The 24,335-nt window shown below is 38.8% G+C and overlaps 1 protein-coding gene across 1 annotated transcript in view; it reads right to left on the bottom strand.

Moving 5' to 3' along the window:
• Window positions 1-378: 378 nt before the first annotated feature.
• The window catches only part of LOC149284703 (uncharacterized), a 60,755-nt gene continuing 36,798 nt past the window's right edge, over window positions 379-24,335 (bottom strand). Inside the window, exon 3 of the mRNA XM_089496322.1 lies at window positions 379-1,152. Within this exon, the coding sequence (XP_089352448.1) occupies window positions 379-1,152 (774 nt within the window). The remainder of the gene's footprint in view (window positions 1,153-24,335) is intronic.

Consider the following 24,335-nt stretch of genomic DNA (forward strand, 5'->3'; position numbering starts at 1 on the left):
CTATGCAAACTGCATATTATACAAAAATAATTTTGGTTTCTTATTCTGTCAGTTATCTTAATTTGTTCTGCCGACTGAAGAAGCCTATATCAGACTAGCTCCGCTATTTAAGTCTACCTTATGGAAACCTCAAGTCTTAACGTGGATAAGGGTTGACGAATATGTGGAGCCAAGAGTATTAGGTAATCAACCTGGTTTTCTTAAGAGTCATGGAAACATTTCTCAATTGGACAAAATGTTGAACAACCTATGGGCGATTCAGGAGGCAGGCAGACATTTCTATAGGAACCTGAAAAGAGTTATGTATTTATGATCTATACAGAATACTATAACAATGTCATGGCTTATGGAGTTTGTGAAGGCCTGGATGGATCATCTTTATTCGGTTGACACAACCAACTTTACTCTCGAGTGAATTTTCAAGTGGGTAGTAAGATGGGACTTGCGTATGAATCTCTTGCCACATTCAGAACACACGAAAGGCCTTTCTCCCGTGTGCGTCGTCTGATGTCTCACAAGATCTCTGTTGTTGGCAAAGCGCTTATCACATTTCCCACATTCAAAGGGCCTCTCTCCCGTATGGGACCTTTGGTGAACGATAAGATTTGAGAGACAAGTAAAGCCCTTCCCACAAATAGTACAAATTTGTGGCCAATCTCCGGTGTGAGTAGCTTTGTGTTTGACCAGCCTTGAGTTGTCGGCAAAACTCTTTCCACAAAAGTTACACATAAACGGTTTCTCGCCCGTGTGGGACCGTTTGTGGATCACAAGAGCCGATGTGCAAGAGAACGTTTTCCCACATTCTACACAAATGTAAGGTTTCTCCCCCGTGTGCGTCCTGTTGTGTATAAACAGAGAGGAGTTACTGGTGAAGCTTTTGCCACATTCCGAGCATACATATGGCCGCTCTCCTGTGTGGATCCTTTTGTGGGTGGTAAGCGTAGCGCTGCTAGTGAAGCTCTTCCCGCAATCCGGACACGAATAAGGCCTCTCACCTGTGTGGATCCGCTCGTGAATTACAAGAGAAGACTTTCTCATAAAGCTTTTGCCACATGTGGAACATTTGTAAGGCCTCTCCCCAGTGTGGGACCTCTGGTGTACAGTAAGATGTGACGTTGAGATGAAGCTTCTGCCACACTCCAAACACGTATACTTTTTCTGTGGCTTATAAGGTGTATACTGTATGGTAACTTTGTTTATGTCCAATGAGTTTTTGATCCTTTTTTCACATTTGTATTTACCCTCCATTGTGTTCTTTCGCAAACGTAATGCTCGCCTCTTGTCATTTTCTTCGTTTTGGGTCTCTTGAGTCTCCTCTGCGTGATCCAAGTCATCTGTTAAAAGATTCTGTCGCGTGTCTCTGGTGGATTTACTATTTGATTGCGCTATTTTTTTCATTTGTTTTCGTGATCTCTCTTTCTTAGAAGGTTGGGAAACAGCATCCTTCTCAACAGAAATCACTAGTTCTTTGGGCATCTGTTCATCCGATGATACAGTTTCTGGAAAACATGGAAGTCAACATTTAAAGGCACCCTTAAAATGCATGGAAAAACGTTTTCTTCTAAGGATGGGCAGAATACTATTCCTTTTCCCTCACCATTGTGAATTTCTTAGGAGCAATTGATGATTGAAGGATGAAACATTTCACGCTACATACATGTGCCTTCTATAGGAGAATGGCTGATTACGTTATCTAGGTTTAAAGGTATGTTGCTATCAATACATCTGCCCCACTTTTATTTTGATATAATAATGGCTTTCTTACTAGAAACCAAATTGAAGATCATCATATTGACTGTAAATCTGTAAAATGACATCCACATGCATGACTTGAAACTTCCTTATACTGATGTTTGCTAGGCTACTGTATGAGGTTTCTAAATACTGAACATAGTAAAAGCCCTTATTTAAGGTGGTTGCAGTAGACTACTCTCGTATCTCACCTGTGGTGGCATCTAGGGGGCTTTTCTGCTGAGTGTCCTGGACACTACTTGCACATGGTCTCTCTTCTTCTTCTCTCTTTGGTATTATATCTGGATCCATGCTGTGATGCTGTTTATATTAAATGAGAATTAGCTCAGTTTGATGATCTGATAGGTAGCACTCTTTGATCTTTCAACAAAGCAACATGAAGTAAGTAGTCTGGACTTTTCAGAGTTAAAGAAACTCATGCCCGATTTTAATTTAATGAGGCAGCTGTGCCAGGTACATGCGCATGCCTGCACATAAACTCGGATCAGGCATTCAAAGCAATTCTCTTTTTTGTGTTAAGCACTTTTGCGTCTGGTAAGCCTGTTGCGGCAAGCAATGGGGAGGCACTTAAACATTCGGTAGGGCACAGGAAGCTAGGGGGGACAACTTGGGCCCCTGACCTTAAGTCTGGGATAGCGTTAAAGCCCCGAGGTCGCTTGGAGCCCCCACTGACCATATTCCAGGTCTAGGATGTGTGTCACCAAGTTTAGCTGTAAGGGTTACAACATGACACCTTAATGGTGACACTGCTGGTACATGCACCATGCTGCCTTGGACCATGGTGGAACTGGATCCCCTTTTTTTCTGGTGAGGGAGACGTGGTAGCAATTCCGGGCGGCATTTCCAGTGGTGTTTCTCGACAAGATTCCGACCTCCCGCAGGGCTTTTGGCCCCGGGAGGGAAAGAAGGGGTAACACATCCCTTTGGAGAGTGAGGCCCTTGTAGAAAATAGACTGGAGATCAGGTGTTCATCACAGCCACTGAACATATCAAAGCACTAAACCTCGGGGCTTCAATAGTCTATCAGTTCTGGTTCTTTCAGTCCCTTTGAATGTATGGACTGTAAGAAGCGCTGCGGAAATTGATGCAATATAAATAAAATATAATAAAAAAAATTTACAGTAACCAATAAAACGTTAAGCCAATTGGATCATTTTAATGGCTGCTCCGGTCATTTTTTGAAACGGGGCACTTTTTTGTTTGTTATATATATACCCGCTACGGTATGCCCATCGTGGCAGCATTTTGGCAGGGCAGGCATGCAGCCCGCTTGCCGGGACTTGAAAATAAAAACTTGGATAAAGATTTATTTCCATTTGATAAAAAAAACGGCAGAACGACATTCCTGTCCTGAACTCACATTTGATTCGAGTAACAAGTATATATGGATTTTTAATATGTATAATAATTATTTTCAACCAACAATTACATTAACTCAATAATTTTGTAATTTAAATCATTTTATTTTAGTTAACTACATTTTATTTATTTTGGTTATGTAAAAAATTTTAATCGTTGTGTAAAAAACTCTATTTTAGTTATGTAAATATTTTTATTTATTTAGTTACGTAAATAATCCCATGAATTTACTTGGTTTACTTAAGCGTAAAAAATAGGATATAGGAAATTTACAAATCGTGCACATGGTTTGGCGACTCTAGGGAATATTTCCCAACTTTTTTTAACTTTCTGGAACGAATAGATTCCTTGATCCACTAGTGTTTCTGTTAAATTAATGTATTAATATATATAGGTGCGTGATACAGACTCATATTGCAAACTTTTTTTACATTTTTTATTTAGAACCTTTTTTTTTTTTTAATAAGGAGGCAGAGATATGCTTATTAAGTGGCAAAGCGCCAAATTTTCATTTTATTTTGGAAAATACATTTCAAAGTTAATTTTCAAAAATAAAATAAAAATTTTATATCCATCCAGCTTTAGGGGAGAACGGCCTCGTAGCCTTTGGATCGTTGGCATGCGAGCAGGACCCTATTTATCCATGCTTGTCTTAAGCTGTCAATTCTAGTTTTGTCAGACCCCTTTGAGTGTATGGACTCTAAAAAGCGCTGCGGAGATTGTTGGCAATACATATATATATATATAAATAACAGATAATAATAACAGATAAAAGATAATAATAATAATAATAATAGATACAAATAATAGATAAGATATTAACAATAATAGATAAATATAATACATACAAATAATAGATAAAATATGATAATAAAATAATAATAATACATTTGCCATCGAAAAATGAATTTAGAAATATGATATTTTTCAAGCAATCAGAAAACCTAACTGTTAACTCTTAACAAGCCAAGCAAGACCTTTAAGCCACAGGTAGACCTTGAGTCCCTGGTATTAAGAAGGCAGCGAGTGGTCCACCATGTACAAAATGAGATCCTAAACTAGGGCATATTTATTACTGGAAGGATGCCTTCAGTTCCTCATTAGCACTGTGCCCATACCTAGTTCTTCCTACTCCCATCATGCAGTGCAAGAATATATATGTATAGACTGCGTAATATATATATATATATTGCTACTTGTTGTTGATTGGCTAAGAAAACAGTTCGGTGAAGTTTTTTTTTTTTTAGCTGCAATGCTATAATCCACAACCTACCTGATCCACCTCTTCGTGCGCATGCGCGCTTGGAAATTCTGAGCCGGACAAAGAACTCCCTGCAAAGCGTCACGCTCATTGGCTGATGCGTATCGTGTGATCTCCGTGCGCGGTGCGTGCTAGGACATGTAGTTTTGCCTCGCGGCTGAGTCCTGGCAACTACGCTCTAGAGAACTATAAGTCCTACAATTCCTTGCTGCTGCAGAAAAAAAATATTTAAAAGATATTAACGCTTTTGTAGAGAGCATGTTCATGGATAGGGGTGTGAGGTTCAGACGTGGGGGGCAGTTTGGAGTCTATTATTAAATAATAAATAAATATTAAAAATAATAAAATATGGCTTTGTAACCTTTTCATAGCTATTAATACATCTGTGGCAATTACAACAAGAGTAATGCATAGTTTAATTTATATGCACATTATTACTTTTATATAGTGCCATTATATAATGTAGCGCTGTACATTATTGAGGTAGGTGACCATATTAAAGCTTTATATGAGGTGTCAGAAAAGATTTTTTGTCTCTTAATGTTTGTTGTTTACGTAGTTAGATTTATAAACATTTTCAGATACGTTTGTATCAACAAAACATTGTGAGGGACAGTTGAGTCCAAAAATACACTTTCTTTGCCTCGCAGCCATATTTTGCCACATTAACTGCCAAATGGAGTTCCTTCATTGCACACGTATGACCCGTGTGACACTTTAAGATCAATTCAAAATGACTAACGCTGCTTTAATCTTCGAATCCCAGATTTTTTTTTCTCCCAGTTAAATATGGCTGAATTTATTCCCTTTCGGACAATGAGTCGCAATAAAATTGGCCAACTCTGGGGGTCGGACTGCTCATAAACCAAGACCACTGGTGATGGAGAACTTGGGAGATGGAGGAGCCATTTTGGCCACCTCATGCGCCATATTTTCTGACAGAAAAGTAGAAGAACCTGTTGGTTCCCCTCAACCAGATCTAACTGAAAGCATCTGCTTCTAAACATTATTTTGTTATTTTCTATTTATTTACAATATAATTGTTATAAAACTAATAAACATTAGTGGTTATTAAAAAAAGATAATGGCCGTAAAATTATGGAGAGCCTAGTGTGACACTTATCCTAACATGGGCTAACAGTGCAACGTTTGTGACCACACGCTTTTAATTAGAATTTTGTTTTACGAACATAATTATTTTATCTTTAGCACCAAGTTCATCATCACGGGGGGGGGTTAATCTTCAGCCCAGAGGGCCCCAGTAATGCCCTGAAAAATCAGTTGACCCTCTTGCTGGTCAGTCTATGCTTATTATCAGTAAAAAACAAAAGTGTTGTTCATTCAATGATGTCATCGTTGTTATTATTATATTATGATGCAAGCTGTCATAAAAAAAGGAATACTAGATGAATGGGTACATAAAACTCAAACTTAGAGGTTGTATTTCCAGCTTTTAATCACATTGTGCTCTCCCTTATGGGATTTTTTTTATTTAATTAGTGGTGTACATAATTATTTTCTTTTTTTTTTGTGGTGACACTGTTAATTTAATGCCATTCAGGGGAATTTAAATTTAGAGGCAAGCATATTTACTGGCCAAGCTTTTCTGTGAAGAGGTATAAAAAAGAGCTGTAGTCTTACATTCAATTAGTTATTCTGCTAGGAGAACACTAGAATACTAAATGGTTTGGAAACGCCATTTAATTTTATCTTCACATGGAAATAGGATTGAAAACACAATTGAATATAATGCTACTTTTTCAAATTTTACTGCTTTTTATGTTTCCGGAGGTAACGGCCGATCACTTTGCTCCACTAGTCATGTCGGTTACACAAAAGGGTGTAAATTCTGCTAATTCCAGTGGGTAAGCTAAATATTTTATGTCATGTTTGATGGTTTAAGGTGGATTTTTTTTCTTCTCAATGTACAGCTAAACACGATGGGAAAAATAACCTAATATTTAACAGTTTTGAGAAAACAGATATTTCAGTGGAACTTTTGTGGACTCTCTCACATGCTCTTGCTGCCGTATCCCAGACTTGTCTTGAGAGTGAAAATCTGCATGGTTTCTCTGTGGACCTTTCTCGGCTTTGTCTATTCAGTTAGCACAAACAATATTTCTCTGTTAACCCATAGCAATAAGAATTTATAAGAAATTTGTGTAGACACAACATCATGTGACCATTTATACTGGGGGAATAATAACTCATTCTGTAGCTGTCTTTAAACAACTTCAGTCCTTTGGTTAAAACAATGGAAAACTGGGTCTGAATACTCTATAAACTCGGCATATGAGCTCGAAAACTTTATTCCAATCTTGTAATAAGAGATTATCTTTGAAAACCATCAAAACCTAGTAATAAAATCTGTTACCTTTATTATTGGCATTTATTTTAATCCTATAGGATTCATGTTGAGAAAGTTGTACCACTTCAAAAGGTGACAGATAACCAGTTTAGAAAATGGTTTTATTCCACCAACAAGAAGGTCAGTTTTGTAATAATAATTGGATGGTAACGTCAGTGAGACCTTTGAAAGGAATCTGATGAAGATATAGAGATTAAGGTAGGTATGTGGAAATAAAGCACTCTATAATGTGTGCGCTCATGGATGCGTATCCACTGAAAGCCCTTCGTGAAGGACCATCTCCAACTTGGTCTCCTGAATGAAGGGTTGAGTTAGGCTATATTACTTCATAATAAAATCTATGAGATGATGTTGAAGAAATCATACCAAATTATGGATGGGGATCTTAAGAAAATTCATAGTTACATAGATGAGGCTAATTTCAAGAGATCACACCAATTTAATTGTGTAAGGCCACCTCAAGACCTCTAAAAGAAGGGTAGTCCAAGCATGGACCATTACATCTGACATGATACATACTATTGCAACTAACTGATGGGGCCCTTGAGAGGCCAAAACATTCATATATGTGGGGTTTTCTGGTTCTTTGTAAATTTGCCTAGCGTTTTGGATCCGATACACAGAGACTTTTCATTTTTGGCAAAAGCAAGTAAAGAACCCCTGAATAGAGACAGAAGGCAAGATATTAAGTTGTAGATTCTTGTGTGTGTGGGGGGGAATATTGAGATTGACATTTCCAAGGGAAGGAAACAAAAACATGCAGTTTTATGAATAATATACAAATAAAGCATAAAATGTACAAATAAAACATAAAAGAAAAAAATTGTGTATATTTGGCAAGAAATATACTTTTTATATTGGATTGTTAGCTAAGGATCTATTTTCAGAAGACTTACCAGTGTCAAGCATTTGCCCTTCTGTTTTAGTTGTCAGGCATGCGTGATTAAAGAACTTTCGCCTTTACTGTTTCTACATAATTAACATTATTTTAACAATAAAACTACCAATAGTTTGGGGATTTTAATTTTCAATCAGTGTACATTGTAATTTGATCTTTAGTTAATTGTAAATTGGTGGCAGGTTCTGAAAATAGCCAAGCATGTCGAAACAGTTTTCCTTCCAAAGGTTGCCAAGAACAAAACACAATAAGTAAACTAAGATTAGAGTTAACTTACTAGGTAGGAATATCCCACAGATACTGATAACGGGAAGTTAAAACGTCTGCTCCCGTAGTATACATAAAAGGTGGACTTATAGTAAATCTATTGCTTAATTTAATGTGTAAACGTCTTTATATAGGTTTATCTAGTCCACAAAACTGGAAAATATAGCTTTTGGGAAAAAGTAGCTATACTTTAAGGCTGCATTAAAAACTAAGGGTACTACCTATGTCTTGCGGCAGTACCAATGTAAGTTATTATAAAAAGTGATTTGTTTCATGAAAATGTGTTATATTTAAGAGTGTAGGTATTACTGATAATAGGAATTTATTGAAGTATAAATATGATTTGGATATTTTGGTTTTTCACAATGTTAGCAGATGAATGGAATGAAATATATATTTCAAACAAAAAAATCGGAGTTGTGGACATTGTACTAATTAAATAATATGTTTCTTAGATGGCAGATGATGAATGATCACTCTTCGATCCGTAATATATCCTCCTCTTGTGTTTTAAATAAAGATAATCTAGATGCGTATCAGTATAGCCAGGGCGGTGATTTGACTTTAGGCGGAATATTTCAAGTATGCCCGATGATACCAAGAGATTTTTCAGATTTCACAGATTTTCCTAATCCTCGAGTATGTGACATGTAAGTACACTTTTACTTTATCTGTGCTGGAGCAATTATTACATGTTGTGGAGGCCGAGTGATTGTGGCTTCATACATACCCAGTCCACTTTGGGGTGTTTTTCTTGGGGACGGGAATCTGCCTTTTCTATAATGTGAAAAAGATGGTCCTGTCAACATCACACATGAGTGCACATCAGATGGTCAATTGTGAAGCCAAAATATATATACGTGGCTTATTGTGCTTTCACAGCTGTCAATAAGATATAAGACCACAAAACAGAAAACATATAATTAAAAAAGTTTGAAAAAATAATTATTTAAGGTTATAAGCTGTATCGAGTAGTAATTTTTGATGTACCATTTAAATGAATACCATTTTGCTAGTTAAATTCCCAAAATGGCTCTTTTCTAGGATATCCTTCCGTTTCATTCGACACATTTTGACTTTTGCTTTCGCCGTTCAGGAGATAAATAAGAGAGCGGACATTCTGCCCAATATTACTCTTGGGTTTCAGATATATGACTCTGGGCTCAGTGAAGCATTAGCTATTGAAAGAACATTAAGGTTATTATCAGGTGGTAACGAAGCAGTTCCCAACTACAACTGTAAGGCTGATAGCCCGATCGCAGCCTTCTTTGGGCATCTTTTGTCATCACCATCGTATGCAATGGCTTTAATATTGTCTGCCTACAAATTTACACAGGTATATTTTTTAGCCAAATTCATCCATTGGTTCAATATAGTTACATATATAATAACTACATAACAGGTCAATACATGGCTCATCAGCTGTACCGTATTATAGAGTGGTATATGGGCAAATTCACAGCTTTAAACTGGACCAGTCTCCCTTGTATTCTGCTCCGATTTAAGTGTCCAAATTTAAATATTTGAGTGCCCAAGCTGGCCACCATTAGGAGATCACTGCAAAAAAAATCTTTGTGATGAGCTATTTAAGGTTTATATAGGGGCCAAGCTTGTTTGATAGTTATTTTGGAACTTTGTTCTTGATACTTTACTGTCGATTTAAGATAGTCGTTCCCATTGTTTGAGACAGGTTTCTTCTAGTGATAGTTATTTTTATTTTAAACAAATGATGCTGAAAATATTATTTGACCTATATTTTCCTATAACAGCCTCTTGTTTGTTCCTGCAGATCAGTTATGGAGCATTGGATTCCATCTTTGATGACAAATATAGGTTCCCTAACTTCTTCCGCACCGTTCCAAGTGAGCGTTCCGGGTACCAAGCGGTCCTCCAAATACTGAAGCACTTTGAGTGGAGTTGGGTTGGGATTATTGCATATGCCTCTGAAAGTTACATGAGAGCCAGCGAAGAAATGAAAACTGAAATCATAAAGAGTGGTTATTGCGTCGAGTACTTAGCCATTGTTTATCCTGAAAAAGATGAACTTGCTTTGAACGTCATCTCTAGGTCCACGTCTAATGTGATAATTGTGTACAGTAGTGGAGCCGGTTTTATATTATTTTTAGCCCATGCAAAAAAAGTGAATGGAAAAGTATTGATATCAACTGCCGAATTAAATTTTGCAAATTATCATGCCTTTGGACAATTTGCACACTTATGTAACGGTTCTCTTTTAATTTCAGTTCACAAGGGAGAGATCCCTGGTTTAAAAACATTCTTACAGGGTGCAGGTCCATCAAGATTTCCTGGAAATGATTTCATAGTCCGTCTTTGGCAGCTTTACCACGTATATTATAGAAATGCTACTTCCAATCTATTGATGAAGAGATTTATCAATGGCAAGGACATGAGCAATGTGGATCCTTTACTTTATGATGTGAACACCTTCAGGCTTACTCATAGCGTTTACGTTGCTGTCTATGCTGTAGCACATGCTATTCATGATATGATTACCATGAACTCAGAGGCGAAAAAAGACACTGGGCCATATCTCCTGAAAAAAGATTTCCGTCCTTGGCAGGTAATCACCTTTATGAGCTATCATTGGTGGAACCTTCCATAGTTGTCCTCACCTTTTATACTTCCGCCCCTTCAGATATTTCCCCAATCTCTTTTCTTGTCCATTTTTCTCCCTCAAGTCCACATTACCCAACAATCGTCCAATTGTCAGTTTATGTGGATGTGTTTTTCTTAGTGTATATTTCATAAGCCAGTATAATTGGGCAGTACAGTTTGGTCATTTTGCTGGATATATTTTATACCAAAGGCCCTATACTGTTCAGTAAACTTGAAATATCCACTGTTGACCATGTTGGCCAGAAAATAACAATCATGTGATAATTAAAGTAACATGGACACATACATAATATCCATTCTTCGCTGGTGGGGCAGCATGGGGAGTTATACTGTCCCTTTAGGATAAGAACCATTTACAGTATACTAGTAAAGAAATTCACAAAAATATATATTTTTTTAAATTATTTTGGGATTCCAGCTGAGTCATTTCTTGCAGAATGTTTGGTTTCAAACATTGGAAGGAGATGAATTTACTTTTGACAAAAATGGAAACATGCCAGGTCAGTTTGATATCATGAACTTGGTGATATTTCCTAATAACACCTTGAAAAAAGAAATTGTAGGGATCTTTGGACCATCTGGACGTCGAGGAGAAAAACTTAAACTGAAGAACAGTAACATTCTATGGAGCCCCTATTTCAAACAGGTATCGTGTCCGCTAATGTATCAGATATATAAGAAAAATATTTTGGAACTGTGCACGTTTTATTAACAAAAAGTATTTTTGTGCCTTCTTGTTAATAAGTAGATATGCTCCTTATAATAAAAGCCAAACTGTCATTGGTGCAAAGCCTTAGCTCCCAGAAATGTTTAAATTTAACGCCTCGAGACTGACCCAATCAATAAGCTATAAGAGCAGCGTTCCATTGGGCTCAATGGTTACATCTTCACTGTTATAGGTAGACCCCTATATTTTAAGATCAGAGCTCTAATATAAGTAATGAACCATGCCCCAAAATATATGAGATATACTAAACTAAAATGCCAATTTTTTTTCTTTTCTTTAGATCCCAAGATCTGTCTGCAGTAAGAGTTGCTTAAAGGGTTATAGAAAAGGAATTCAACAAGGAAAACACATTTGCTGCTATGACTGTTTTCAATGCTCAGATGGTAAAATTGCAAACACATCGAGTGAGTATGTATATTTTAAAAGCCATAGTAATTACCAAACAGAAAGTAATGCATACGTAACAATCCAGATTCATTAATCAGGGCACTTAGAAGTACTTGCATACACAAATACACTGTGGTATGATAATGAGATAGGGAATTTTTTTTAGCCGTTGCCCTCTTAGATTGCCTTTAGAAACAGGACATGGACATGTATGGCTATATTTCACTAAATAGAGGTAAAATGACGTAACTAAACATTTTTTATGTGTCAAAACTGGTGAGTTGCTCCTGCAGGAAAGGCTAAGTTGGCCCTGCATGTTGCATACAGAGTGAAGTGCGATTCATTTTGAAAAATCTTCCATGTCTAGCCCAAGATGGCAGACTAGGCAAGTGCCAGACTATTTAAGGACTGCCAGCCTGTCTTACCTTCAACACTTTATGTTTAAACAAAAATACTAGAGATTGGGAATCAACAGGCGTCACTGGGGGGTTTTCACCAAAGGTTGAATTGTCAGGAGTTTGCAAGAAGAGTTGTGGTTTCAACTACTTTACATTATTATTCATTATGAAAGGCCAACATAGTCAAGTTTCTCCTGCAAGAAGCAATGGTCTAGCCCTACATAATGCATAATATATTGGCTAAGGAAACAGAAGCTCACTGGGGTTGGACCTTTGTGATGTAGAGTGAAGTCAAAAAGTTGAGACGAAAACTTTCCTGCAAACTTTCCCGTCAGCTCTTCTTTTAGTGAATAGACCTGAGGAAATCAAGTGTGTAAAGTTGGGAGAATAACGATTTTAATTTATTTTTACATATCATTTTCTGGGCCATATTTACCTTCTAAATCATAATTACAAGAAGTATATTTTTTAACAAGTAATATTTTACCCAACATAACTTTTTTTATTAAGGTATCCGTTAGAAAAAGTCATTTGCTTTTTCATTTTGTAGACATGAACAGCTGTGAACAATGTCCTGAAGACCAATGGTCTAATGAGCAAAGGGACAAATGTGTTCCAAAAGAGACAGAGTTTCTCTCGTTTCAGGAAAACCTTAGCAAAATTCTGATTTCCATTTCCATCTTTTTCTGTGTTATCATCACTATAATATACAGAACATTCTATATTTATCGGGAAACCCATCTTGTCAGAGCCAATAACCGTGACCTCAGCTATATCCTTCTTCTTTGCCTCATGATGTCCTTCCTAGGTACCCTTTTATTCTTTGGGCGTCCTGAGAAACTAAATTGTTTGTTCCGGCAAACAACTTTTGGAGTTATCTTTGCAACTGCTCTTTCTGCTCTAATTGGAAAAACTGTTACCGTTGTCATTGCGTTCAGTGCTACTAAACCAAACAGTAAGCTGAATAACTTCGTAGGAAACAGAATCCCGAACGGCCTTGTGTTCCTATTGTCTTTTGTGCAAATTATGATCTGTACCGCATGGCTGGTGGGCTCCCCTCCGTTCCCAGAAAACAATACTCAGTCTACCCCTGAAAAGATTATCTTAGAATGCAGTGAAGGTTCTGTCCTTGCTTTCTATATTATGGTTGGATACATTGGGACATTGGCGTCATTGAGTTTTTTATTGGCCTATTTTGCGCGCTTGCTACCTCATCGTTTCAATGAAGCAAGGCACATAACCTTTAGCATGCTGGTGTTCTGCAGTGTGTGGATCTCCTTCATCCCGGCCTACTTAAGCACCAAAGGACGCTATATGGTAGCTGTTGAAGTATTTACCATCCAAGCTTCCAACGCGGGCCTGTTAGGTTGTATATTCATTCCCAAATGTTATATTATCCTGCTCAGGCCAGAACTCAACACTAAAAAGCATTTAAAGATGAACGCGCAAACCACTGCTCTTTCCTAATTATTAGAACTTGCTACACAAAAATAAAGGGTGTATAGTCTCATATTAATGGTATCATACCCACTGGAGCTTAGCAGATTTCGGTACATAGTAATATTTAACCTTAAATTTGTCTATATATCATAATGTAACCTTTTGTTGTTCAATAAACTTCTTTAATTATTGGTGTTTTTATTATTTGGTTTTACCTATTTATTTTAAAGCATATCAGTTTCTCTCAATATGTGGAACACCAAATCTGCATTGTATTATAATTTAAACACCTGGGGCTATTTTACACCGTATACCCTCTTTTTTTTTTTGTGGAAATGTAACAATCCATTTTTTCAGCCACATCAAACTTTTCCCCTGAAACACACTCTTCCTTTCACACAATCCCACACACAATCCCACACACGCTCCATACACTTTGAGAAACAGCCTACTTCTCTTAATGCAAAAGTCTAACAGATGCCAACTTTCATCAACATTGGGCGCTTCCAGCCAACGCGAGTGCTAGTCAGCTGAGGAAGGAAGCTAGTGGTTCTTTCAACCAGCTGTATTGCTAAAAAAAATGTGGCTTCGTTGACGGCAGTTGCCATGCAGTTGAGACAGGTATTCTTTTTGTGTGAAATCTTTTCACTTTGGTTAAGTGTATTGAGTGTCTTTTGCAGAAATGTCCATGGTACCTTCTACAAATTTCATTGTGGCAAAGATTGGTATCCCAAGACGACAGATATAAAATATTAGTAAACATGGTGTCACTGCCGCATGTACTAATTCTACATGTGTGAATAAGAGTTGCTTGATCCAACCACTGAAAATGCATTATACTTAAGAATAAATCCACTGCTGGCCTGCACACCTTTTAACCTTCTAACCCCAAGATTGCGGTGGTATTTTGCTTGAATAGTTGAAATTCTTCATGCCCTACAGCAAACTGCTTAATAGAAGGGTTTTTGACAGTGGTCCTTTGATGAGTGAGTTATCTGTAATTAGAAAATTGTCCTTGGTCTTGTCTTAGAATCAGGAGCCATATGCCTATCCCATGCATATTTAAATCCCCTTGATGTATTAGTCTGTACCACTTATGAAAAAGGGCTGTTCCATTTATCCACCACCTTCTAGATAAAACTATCTTACATTACATCTAAACCTCTGACCCTCTAGTTTTAGATTGGCTCCGACTCGTACACCTTTACAGTTGACTAGGTGGTAAAGCCAGGCATTGGGCTCGGTGCCATGCTGACCTGCCCAGCTACAACTGTTCTCCAATTCATTAACCTAGAGGACATCATACTATTCAAAAACTAAATCTATGGCGGTAGACATTATTTGTTTATCAATATAATGCAACTAAACACGTGCTTTTCAAACTGGTTAGTAGCCTTTCAAATATCCCAGACAACCACATCTCTAGCAAGCTTCCAGTTTACTCATATTTTACCGATATATTGCACACTTTCCCCTATTATCCTGTGATCCCATTAATGTACCGTTAATAACACGGTGACTACAAGAATGTTAAATAACTTATGGCAACAGAAAATAAATTCTGATGTAAACCAGGTTGAAAGGTCTCGTATCCATCATGTCGCACATTAGCAGCTGACAGTCCAATTGCTGGTTTCTAAAAGCCAAGACAACCCTTGGAGCCATATTGAAAGATTTCTTCTTCCAAATGCTGGTTGGTTGGTATGCCATCTGGTCATACTATATAAAATACAGAACTTTAAAGCTTTCAATGAAACCCTGCTTGGAGGGAGCAAAATCAGCTCAACACAAACATGAGTACAAGACTATACATTCTGGGATTTCTTCTGGGACAGGGTCTGGGTTTACCCCCACAGGTAAGTCACTGTGCTAGACAATGCCCAGAAGTGAATATCCTGCCGCATATTGCATAGAGCTTGACAGTAAAATCTGCTAATTTGATTAACAAGCAAATTTGCATTTAATTATATATATTTTTTTTTTAAACACATTTAACATTTTGTTAGGAATCATGAAATTGTAGGGAGTTGGGTAATGGATTTTGGGCTAAAATATACTTAGAATAGTGGATACTATGTTTATCCCAACAAAAATTTGCGCTGGCAATACATAGCTGCCTTGCGGCTAAAAAAAATAATAGCAAGAGGATGGAAAAAAACTGGAGATCTGGAGTGGCATACGTTTGAAAAACAGTTGGAGTTCCAACTTCGAATGGAATTGGGAGTAAGTAGAAATATCTCCATATCTCCAAAAAAACCCACAAAATTTGGGAGGACTGTTTGAATATGATACAAAAGGGATAGATATTCACACTTTCTCTCCTATTTTTCTCCTATTTTCTTTTTTTTTTCCTTACGGCCCTGGACGTTGTATAAACAATTAGACTTTGGGCCCCTCTTCCTGTAAGGGTATGAAACCACCAAGCAAAGAAAAATATTAAATACGTGTTCCATCGAATTATGTATTTATGTTTTTTGGTTTTTTTGTTTGTTTTTTTTTTCTCTTCAACAATGTATCGGTATATAATGGAACAGAGTTTTTCTTTTTCTTTGTATGGTTTTTATGTATATGTGTCTATTATATTTATTATGTGTATGAAAAAATTCATAAATAAACATATTTATAAAAAACAAAACAAAAACATTTATAAAAAAAAAAAATAGTGGATACTGTGATTGGTGGCTTACAATATTTTTTTTACTAACAATTTCTTTAAGAAAGAATCATTTCTTATACTGTAAGAAGCAACATACAGTTTTTGTGATCTATTGGCCAATGTAATGATTATTATTTTTTTTCTGTGTTTAATGCACAAATTTCTTGTTTTTAGATTTTTCTTTCCAGACTTGAAAAAAACGGTAAGATTTTTGGTAATATTGTTTCATTGTTAATAGCACTTTAACCTTTATGTTAACAAGAAAATCTTCATGACAATTCACGACCTTGGGCTGCCAGGACAGGAATAAATCACACCAATCTCCCTCCATAGTCTGCCATTCCTTTTGAGACCTCTAATCATTTCCTGTGTTAGCCCAAATGCAAGGGATCAACTTTGACTAAAGATTCCATTTTCCCTTTAGTTTATATGGCAACATCCCTTTTTCTTACTAATCCACACAGGTTCCCAGGTTCTTTTTATTACTTTTCAGCAGCTGGAACTCTCAAAAGATAGATCTGCACATTTTAACATGTTTTAAGAGTATCTACTGCTAATTTTAAGATCTGGTTTTTTTGCAAAAGGAACAAAAGACATCAATGAATCTGATGACATCTTCAGCAAGATTCTGAAATCAAACCAAGGTACTCCATAGAATTGATTTTATAAACTGACTGCTCCCATTTAGGTGGACAGTCCTGCTAAAGTCACCTATGTGACTGAATAAAGTAAAATAATATGTGGAATATGTCAGAGTTTGTCTCCAATCCTCAAGGTTCAACTAGAGGGTATAAGAGTCAACAGGTCTGGATATGATTTCTTCATATTCTACTCTGAATGTTTTAATTTCTGAGCATCTCAACTGGTGCTTTTCTAAGTGGTATATCACAGTTGAAACTGCTTCTTGAATACTAGTGTCTGCATTAACCTCCTGACAAGTCGTGGTTTCCATAAGGACCATTATTAAAGCCATTTGGTTTCCACCATTATTGATCCACTATGATATTTTTAGGGAATTTTTTGGAAGTCTCAGCCCCTGGGTCAATTTATGTCGAAATTTCCCAGGTACGAGTGAAAGTCATTGGAGGGTAAACTGGTGGAATGTAAAGAGCCTGATGGGAATAGCTGATGTGTTTTGGTGGGCGTCCTGGTTGATACTCCTCCAAAATGGAAATATTGAAACTATACATTATCCTTATCTTCCTGGTTTGTATAGATAGTTAAATCTGCCATTGTTTTTGGTGATAAGACACAATTGCCAGTACTGATAGTTGGTCAGTACTATCATTCTGTACTTTTACTTATATTCCATTTGCAGACACACAACAGTTATTGCAAGAAGGAGACATTGCTAAGAAACTTGGTCGGAGTGCCATCAAGTGTTCCGACTGCAGGTGGCCAAAATCTACTAATGGGAGGGTCATTATACCCTACATTATCTCTTCTGATTATAGTGAGTACTTGTTAGAAATTGAATTATATGTATAGACCTCAGTTTTGAATAGACTCGTGAATTCATTCTTTTACACCTTTTGCCTCTAGATGCCCAGCAAGTATCTTTGATAACTGCAGCCATGGATGAGTTTGAATCTTGGACATGTGTGAGCTTCGTACCATGGACTGCCGAGTTAAATGCCATCAGCATTAAGTCCAAAACTGGGTGAGCAGAAAAGCCATATCTTATCAGATGTATTAATCTTCCCGTTAAAGAGGAACTGTCACTCTTATAGGTTTTAACATATCTAAATTAATTTATTAAAACTACTTATCCATTTTAGGTGTCCGCATCAGGATACCTTGATTAGGGAGGCACAGCTTAGTGCTTTTTATCCTCACCCAAGGCAATGGCACACATATGGTCAATTAATTTGGCATCATAGGGGGTCATTTCCTTGGCCAGTCCAAAGAGATGAGTCGTAGAATACTGAGATTAACTATACTTTGCTTGTTTAAAGGCAAGAATGTGTGGTTATATATGTGCATACATTTCTCCAGGTGCTGGTCATATGTTGGAAGGACAGGAGGTGTTCAGGAATTATCGCTGGCCACAAGTGATTGCATGTTAAAAGGAATTATCCAGCATGAGCTTAATCATGCGCTTGGAATGTACCATGAACACTGCAGAAGTGACCGTGATAATTATGTCACAATTATGACTCAATACATCTCACCGGGTATGTTACAAAACATAAATTGTTTATTTTGTGATGTTCTGATAACCAAAAGATGAAGCTCACAATACAAAACTTGTCAAACATATTCAAAAGACTTAAACTACACGAATTCATTTTTCTGTAATCTTTTGCAGAAAATCTCGGCATCTTTAAGACGTATGACACCAATAATCTTGGACTAGAATATGACTATGAGTCTGTAATGCACTTTTCATGGTATGATACTGTATTGCTTTGATGCCTTGTTTTTTTTACAAAGAAAGTTGTATGGAAGTTGCATTAAAGAGCATGTGAGCCTCAAAGACTATGGGTTTTGGAGAAGAAGCGTACCTGGGAACTCTTTGGGTTTGACGTGAGAGAGTCTTCAGGTGAAGCAATACTTCTTCTGCCTCTAAAACACATTCCTCTTTCTCTGGGCCAAGGAGCACCATCCTCGCCCATGTGAGAGGAGAGCTGTCCAGCAGGCGCACCATGGGACGTTCCCAAGTATGACGAGTGCATAGAATATGTACAAAAATCTACTTTTCTCATAACAAGGGGATGTGGTTAGAACCATGGTTAGAGATGTGGCTTTACCCATACTTTTATGGGACTTTGTGACCTATTTTTTCTGCTGTTTCTATACATATTATTGTGACTTATAGCGCTGAAGACCCATGTGATACCCTCATACCCACCAAACATTCTGAGCTTCTAGAAAAGAGGGACATCAGGTGAAGAAGAGAGACAGAATGAACTGGTTCTCAAAGAGGGACTGTCTGGGTTTAGGAAGCTGAGCACTAACAACTCAAAGTGCGATAAAAACCTAATATGTTTTTTGTTTTTTTTTAAACTAAATGCCAAAACCACCCACTGTTTTTTTAGGTGGCCTTACTTATATTGTTATGCCTAGATAACTTAATTTGTGTGTGTACCATCAATTATTGTATTTTTTTCCCACCAGATATGCTTTCTCCAATACATTGGGTAAAGCTACCATTATACCTAAACTGGATCCTTCTGTATCCATTGGGCAGCGATATGGCTTAAGCCACCTGGATGTCTCAAAAATTAACACGCTGTATACATGTGGTAAGGACTATCATTAGGAAAGATATATAAATGAAGTAAAAAAAATCTATAATGCTAAACAGTATTATTGGGTTTGCTACAATAATGATTTCCAATCTGTATCAGTCCTGTACATTGTTTCTGTTAATGTCATGATATCCTGGTCCTATAATGTCTCCGTCAGCCATGAATTGCTAATTAACAAATTCTTACCTCTAAACAATGAAATTGCTTTCAAATATGTCTCCAGTATGTACGGCGTGTTACTATTCATATACTCAAGTCGCAATTTGCACCTTTTTTTCAGATGTTTGTAGTAATTTGCTCACTAAACCTGATGGAATGTTAAACTCTCTGAATTACCCTTTGTCATACCCAAATACATCCAACTGTGTCTGGCTGATACGGCTGCCAGAATTCCAGGTATTAATATATTTTGGTTTTTATGGGGGGATAAGTATGATGGAATCATTATTTTAGCCAATGGAATGTTCCTGCTCATTACTAATATATCACTTTTTTACCGTAATATTTTCTATTGGTAAAATTAGTATACTCTGTCTATACCAGTTAATAGCATTATTTCAGGGCAACGTGCAAGCATGTAACAGTCGAATGAATGATTTTTGTCACGGTAAGTGGAACAGCACCTGTAACCAACATATTTGTTCACTGGCTTTCCAGGTTGCGCTACAGTTTCACACCTTTGACATCCAATCTTCTCCTGGCTGTGTCTCTGACTATGTTAGAATATATGATGGAGCTAGCAAGTCATCCCCTATGTTGCTTGATAGGGTGTGCGGAGTCCAAACATTCCCTGCACTCATTTCCTCCTCAGATTTACTCCTTTGTAGAATTTGTCAGTGATGGGGACGTTACAGCAACTGGATTTAATGCAACGTACAGCACAGGTATAGTTGATAAAAACATGTAACTCTGTCACCAATAGCCATGTCGTGACACCAACGTCGTGAGGAGGCAAAGTGAGACCATCGATGGAGGTCTCTGCCTCAACAGAACAGACCTACATTTATGGTACAGCTCCCTGCGTTGATCAGAGGATATCCCCAACCAGACCATGATCCCCAAAAGTAGGACACGGGACAGTGCCTGAAAATCGTGACTGTTCTGCGGAAACCGTGACTGCTCCAGTGTGGAGCTTTGCACTTTATGGCTCAGGGTACTTAATACATCTGTGTAATGGTGTTTAGAGATTAATGTGGCCATTAATAGATTGGTATTAACGCTAATCCAAGTGAGTGTGGCCACCTTACCTACTTATAACAGAATTTGCATGGTTAATCATGTACATTAATTACCTCTCACCTGTTGAACCTGATATGTATCTACAATACTGCTTACTATTCAATTATTAGAAATACCTACAATTCTTTTGACTTAATATATAAGGATTTTTAATGGTGTTTTTTTTTTTTTTAATTTCCCCAGTGAAATGTGGTGGAACATTCTATACCCCGTCAAAGAGTTTTACATCTCCAAGATACCCATTATCTTATTACCCTTCTCTAAATTGCACATGGACAATCATTGCTCCGATTGGACACAAGGTAAGCAAATGGAAGAAAGAAAGAATTGTGGAGAGTATGCCTAACGGTTTCAATGCCGCAAAAACGGTCCGTTTGTTCTTAACCTTCAGTAGAACAATTATCAATAGTAGAAATGAAAAGAGTTCAATAATGTTATCATGGGTGAGGTATACAAATATCATTTACCACCCTCTTATAAAATAATTATAATAAATAGTAAATCTTAATGTAAGGCACTTACCTGGCAGACGCGGGGAAGTTCCTCTCCATCCTCCCGGCAGAAACGCCGGCACCGTTCCCTGCTACATGAAGCAGCCGCTCGCACGCGCGGCCGCTTCATGAATATTTATGCGGCTGACCGCCGCCTGGATTCCGCTGCGTCGCTATGGCGACGGTGGGCGCGGTTACGTCAGGGACGCCGGGGAACGCCTCCCCGGGCTATTTAAACTTCTCTTACCTATCCACCGGTGCTCAGTTGTACTGGTGCTTCCGTACTTATTGAGCCCCTCGTATTTTTCCTGTATCCTGTTACTTTTGCTGGTATCCTGACCCTGGTCTGCTCAACGGCTATCGTGAACTTCTGGAATCCTGACCCTGGCTATTCTTACGACTTGTGTATCTCTGGCATCCTGACCCCGGTCCGCTAAACGGTTATTGTGTATCTCTGGCATCCTGACCTCGGCTTTCCATTCGGCTCCTGTGTATTTCTGGTATCCTGACCCTGGCTTTCCTAACGACTCTGAGAACCTCCGGTATCCTGACCCTGGTCTGCTTAACGGCGCTGTCCTGATCACCCGTGCTTACAGCAACACCGCCAAGTGCCCTGTTATCCATCTCAGGCCCCTTGTGCGTGTCCTGTACTGAGCAAGCGTGTTCCTTTCCTGCATCCCGGATTCCTTCTGGTAAGACGATCCTTACAGAACAACTGAGCCAAACATGGAATCCGCAGGAATTGCTGACGCACTCTCGGCTCTCACGGGACAAATTGCCTCCCTTACTCGTTCTCTTCAAGACCTCCAAACTAGCCACGCACACATGCAGCGTCAACTTCAGGACCTCCAGACAAATCTACCTGCCTCCGGGGGATCCCCTTCGGGAACAGCTCCGCCCCCGGTGATGGAGGAAATCGGTGCTACGGCTCCTGAACCTAAGGTGCCTTTACCTGAACGTTTCTCTGGGGACAGAACTCGTTATCGCACATTCATGACATCCTGCCAGATCCTGTTCTCACTACAACCTAGAACGTACTCCTCTGACCATGTTAAAGTACGAACTGTGATCTCCTTGCTCTCTGGTGAACCCCAACTGTGGGCCCATCATTTGCTTCACACCAATAACTCCGTCCTGAATTCCTGGGCTGCTTTCAGTCATGCTATGGATACCTTGTTTGATGACCCGTTTCGTTCCACCTCGGCACAAGCAGCCATACGTGCGTTACACCAAGGCAAAAGGCCTGTGGAGGAATACGTCACAGAATTCCGGAGCCTGGCTTTTGAAAGTACATGGAACGAACCAGCACTTCGGGACCAATTCCGTCTGGGTTTATCCGAGAGCTTAAAGGATGAACTGGCCCGTGTGGGTATCCCCAATTCATTAGAGGATTTAATATATCTGACTATCCAGCTTGACCGCAGGTTTCGGGAAAGACGCCTGGAACGCGCTGCTTCAGCCGTTCCTGCCCCGAGACGCCACTTCCCTCCTGTGGCTCATACTGCTCCTACGGCTCCTACCCTTCCTCCTCTCCAATTACCAGCGATCATGCCCCCTCCGGAAGAACCGATGCAGATCGGATTGGCACGCGGCCCACTATCCGAAGCTGAGAAAACCCGTCGTCGGAGGAACAATCTGTGCCTATACTGTGGTGAACCCGGGCATCTGATCCACTCCTGTCCTCGACGCCCTCCTAAGGGTAAGCCCACACATACTACAGTTTGCTTGAGTTCCTTTCCTAGAGACGGGTCTCCTCACCTTTCCATTCCCTTGTTTCTGCAGTGGACCAGTAATTCTACTACAGTGTCTGCCATCATTGACTCCGGTGCCAGTAGCTGCTTTATGGATCAAGACTTTGCCAAGCAATTGCACATACCAACATTGACCAAAGCAGCTCCAATACATATCCAAGTGGTAGATGGCACTCCGCTATCCTCTGGACCCATCACCCAAGAAACACCACGACTCCAGGTACTACTGGGAAATAATCATATGGAACATCTGAACTTTGACTTGATCCCATCACCTATGTTCCCAATTATTCTCGGACTATCCTGGCTGAGGCTTCATAATCCTACGATAAACTGGGCCACAGGCACCCTCTCCTTCCAATCTTTTTTTTGTCGCACTCGTTGTCTCTCCAATCGCCAATCACTCCTGCTACTCCCTGACGATTCATCCTCTTCTCCGGTCCTACGTCTCCCCAAGCAATATGCAGAATTCAGCGACGTGTTCGATAAGAAGGGAGCCGACTCTCTTCCTCCCCAAAGGACTTATGATTGTCCTGTCGATCTTCTCCCAGGAGCTCCCATTCCCTTTGGCAGAATATTTCCATTGTCGGAACCTGAACTACGTTACCTCAAAGACTATATCCAAGAAAATTTAGCCAAGGGTTTTATTCGTCCGTCTACCTCCCCCGCCGGTGCAGGAATCTTCTTTGTAGAAAAAAAAGATGGCAGTTTACGCCCTTGCATCGACTATCGTGAATTAAACAAAATCACTATAAAGAACAGATATCCGTTGCCCCTTATTCCTGAACTTCTGGACCGACTGAAAGATGCACACATCTTCACTAAAATTGATCTCCGGGGGGCTTACAATCTAGTTCGCATACGGGAGGGAGACGAGTGGAAGACCGCCTTTCGAAGTCGCTATGGACACTTTGAGTACCTCGTAATGCCTTTCGGTTTATGTAACGCCCCCGCGACGTTTCAACATTTCCTAAATGACGTGTTCCGGGACTACCTTGACATCTTCCTGGTAGTCTATTTGGATGACATCCTCATTTTCTCATCAACTTTGTCTGAACATCGGTACCAGGTTAAACTGGTCCTCAAACGCCTACGCTCACATCATCTCTATGCTAAACTAGAGAAATGCCAATTCGAATCCTCCCGAGTAGAATTCCTGGGGTTCATTATCACGCCGGGGAGTCTACAAATGGATCCTAAGAAAGTGTCAGCGATATTGGAATGGCCGATACCCTCTGATAAAAAAGCGATCCAGCGCTTCATCGGCTTCGCGAATTACTATCGCAAATTCATTCGAAATTTCTCTCATGTCATCGCACCCATCACGAGACTTACTCGCCAGTCCTCTCATTTCGCATGGTCACCTGACGCTCAGAAGGCATTTGACATCTTGAAACGGTATTTTACCACGGCTCCTATTCTCATCCAACCTAACGTTGCTGAACCCTTTTAT

The sequence above is a fragment of the Sceloporus occidentalis genome, unplaced genomic scaffold, assembly GCF_023333645.1.
Source record: "Sceloporus occidentalis isolate IW3139 unplaced genomic scaffold, rSceOcc1.0.p SCAF_89, whole genome shotgun sequence".
In the NCBI taxonomy this organism is placed as follows: Eukaryota; Metazoa; Chordata; class Lepidosauria; order Squamata; family Phrynosomatidae; genus Sceloporus; species Sceloporus occidentalis.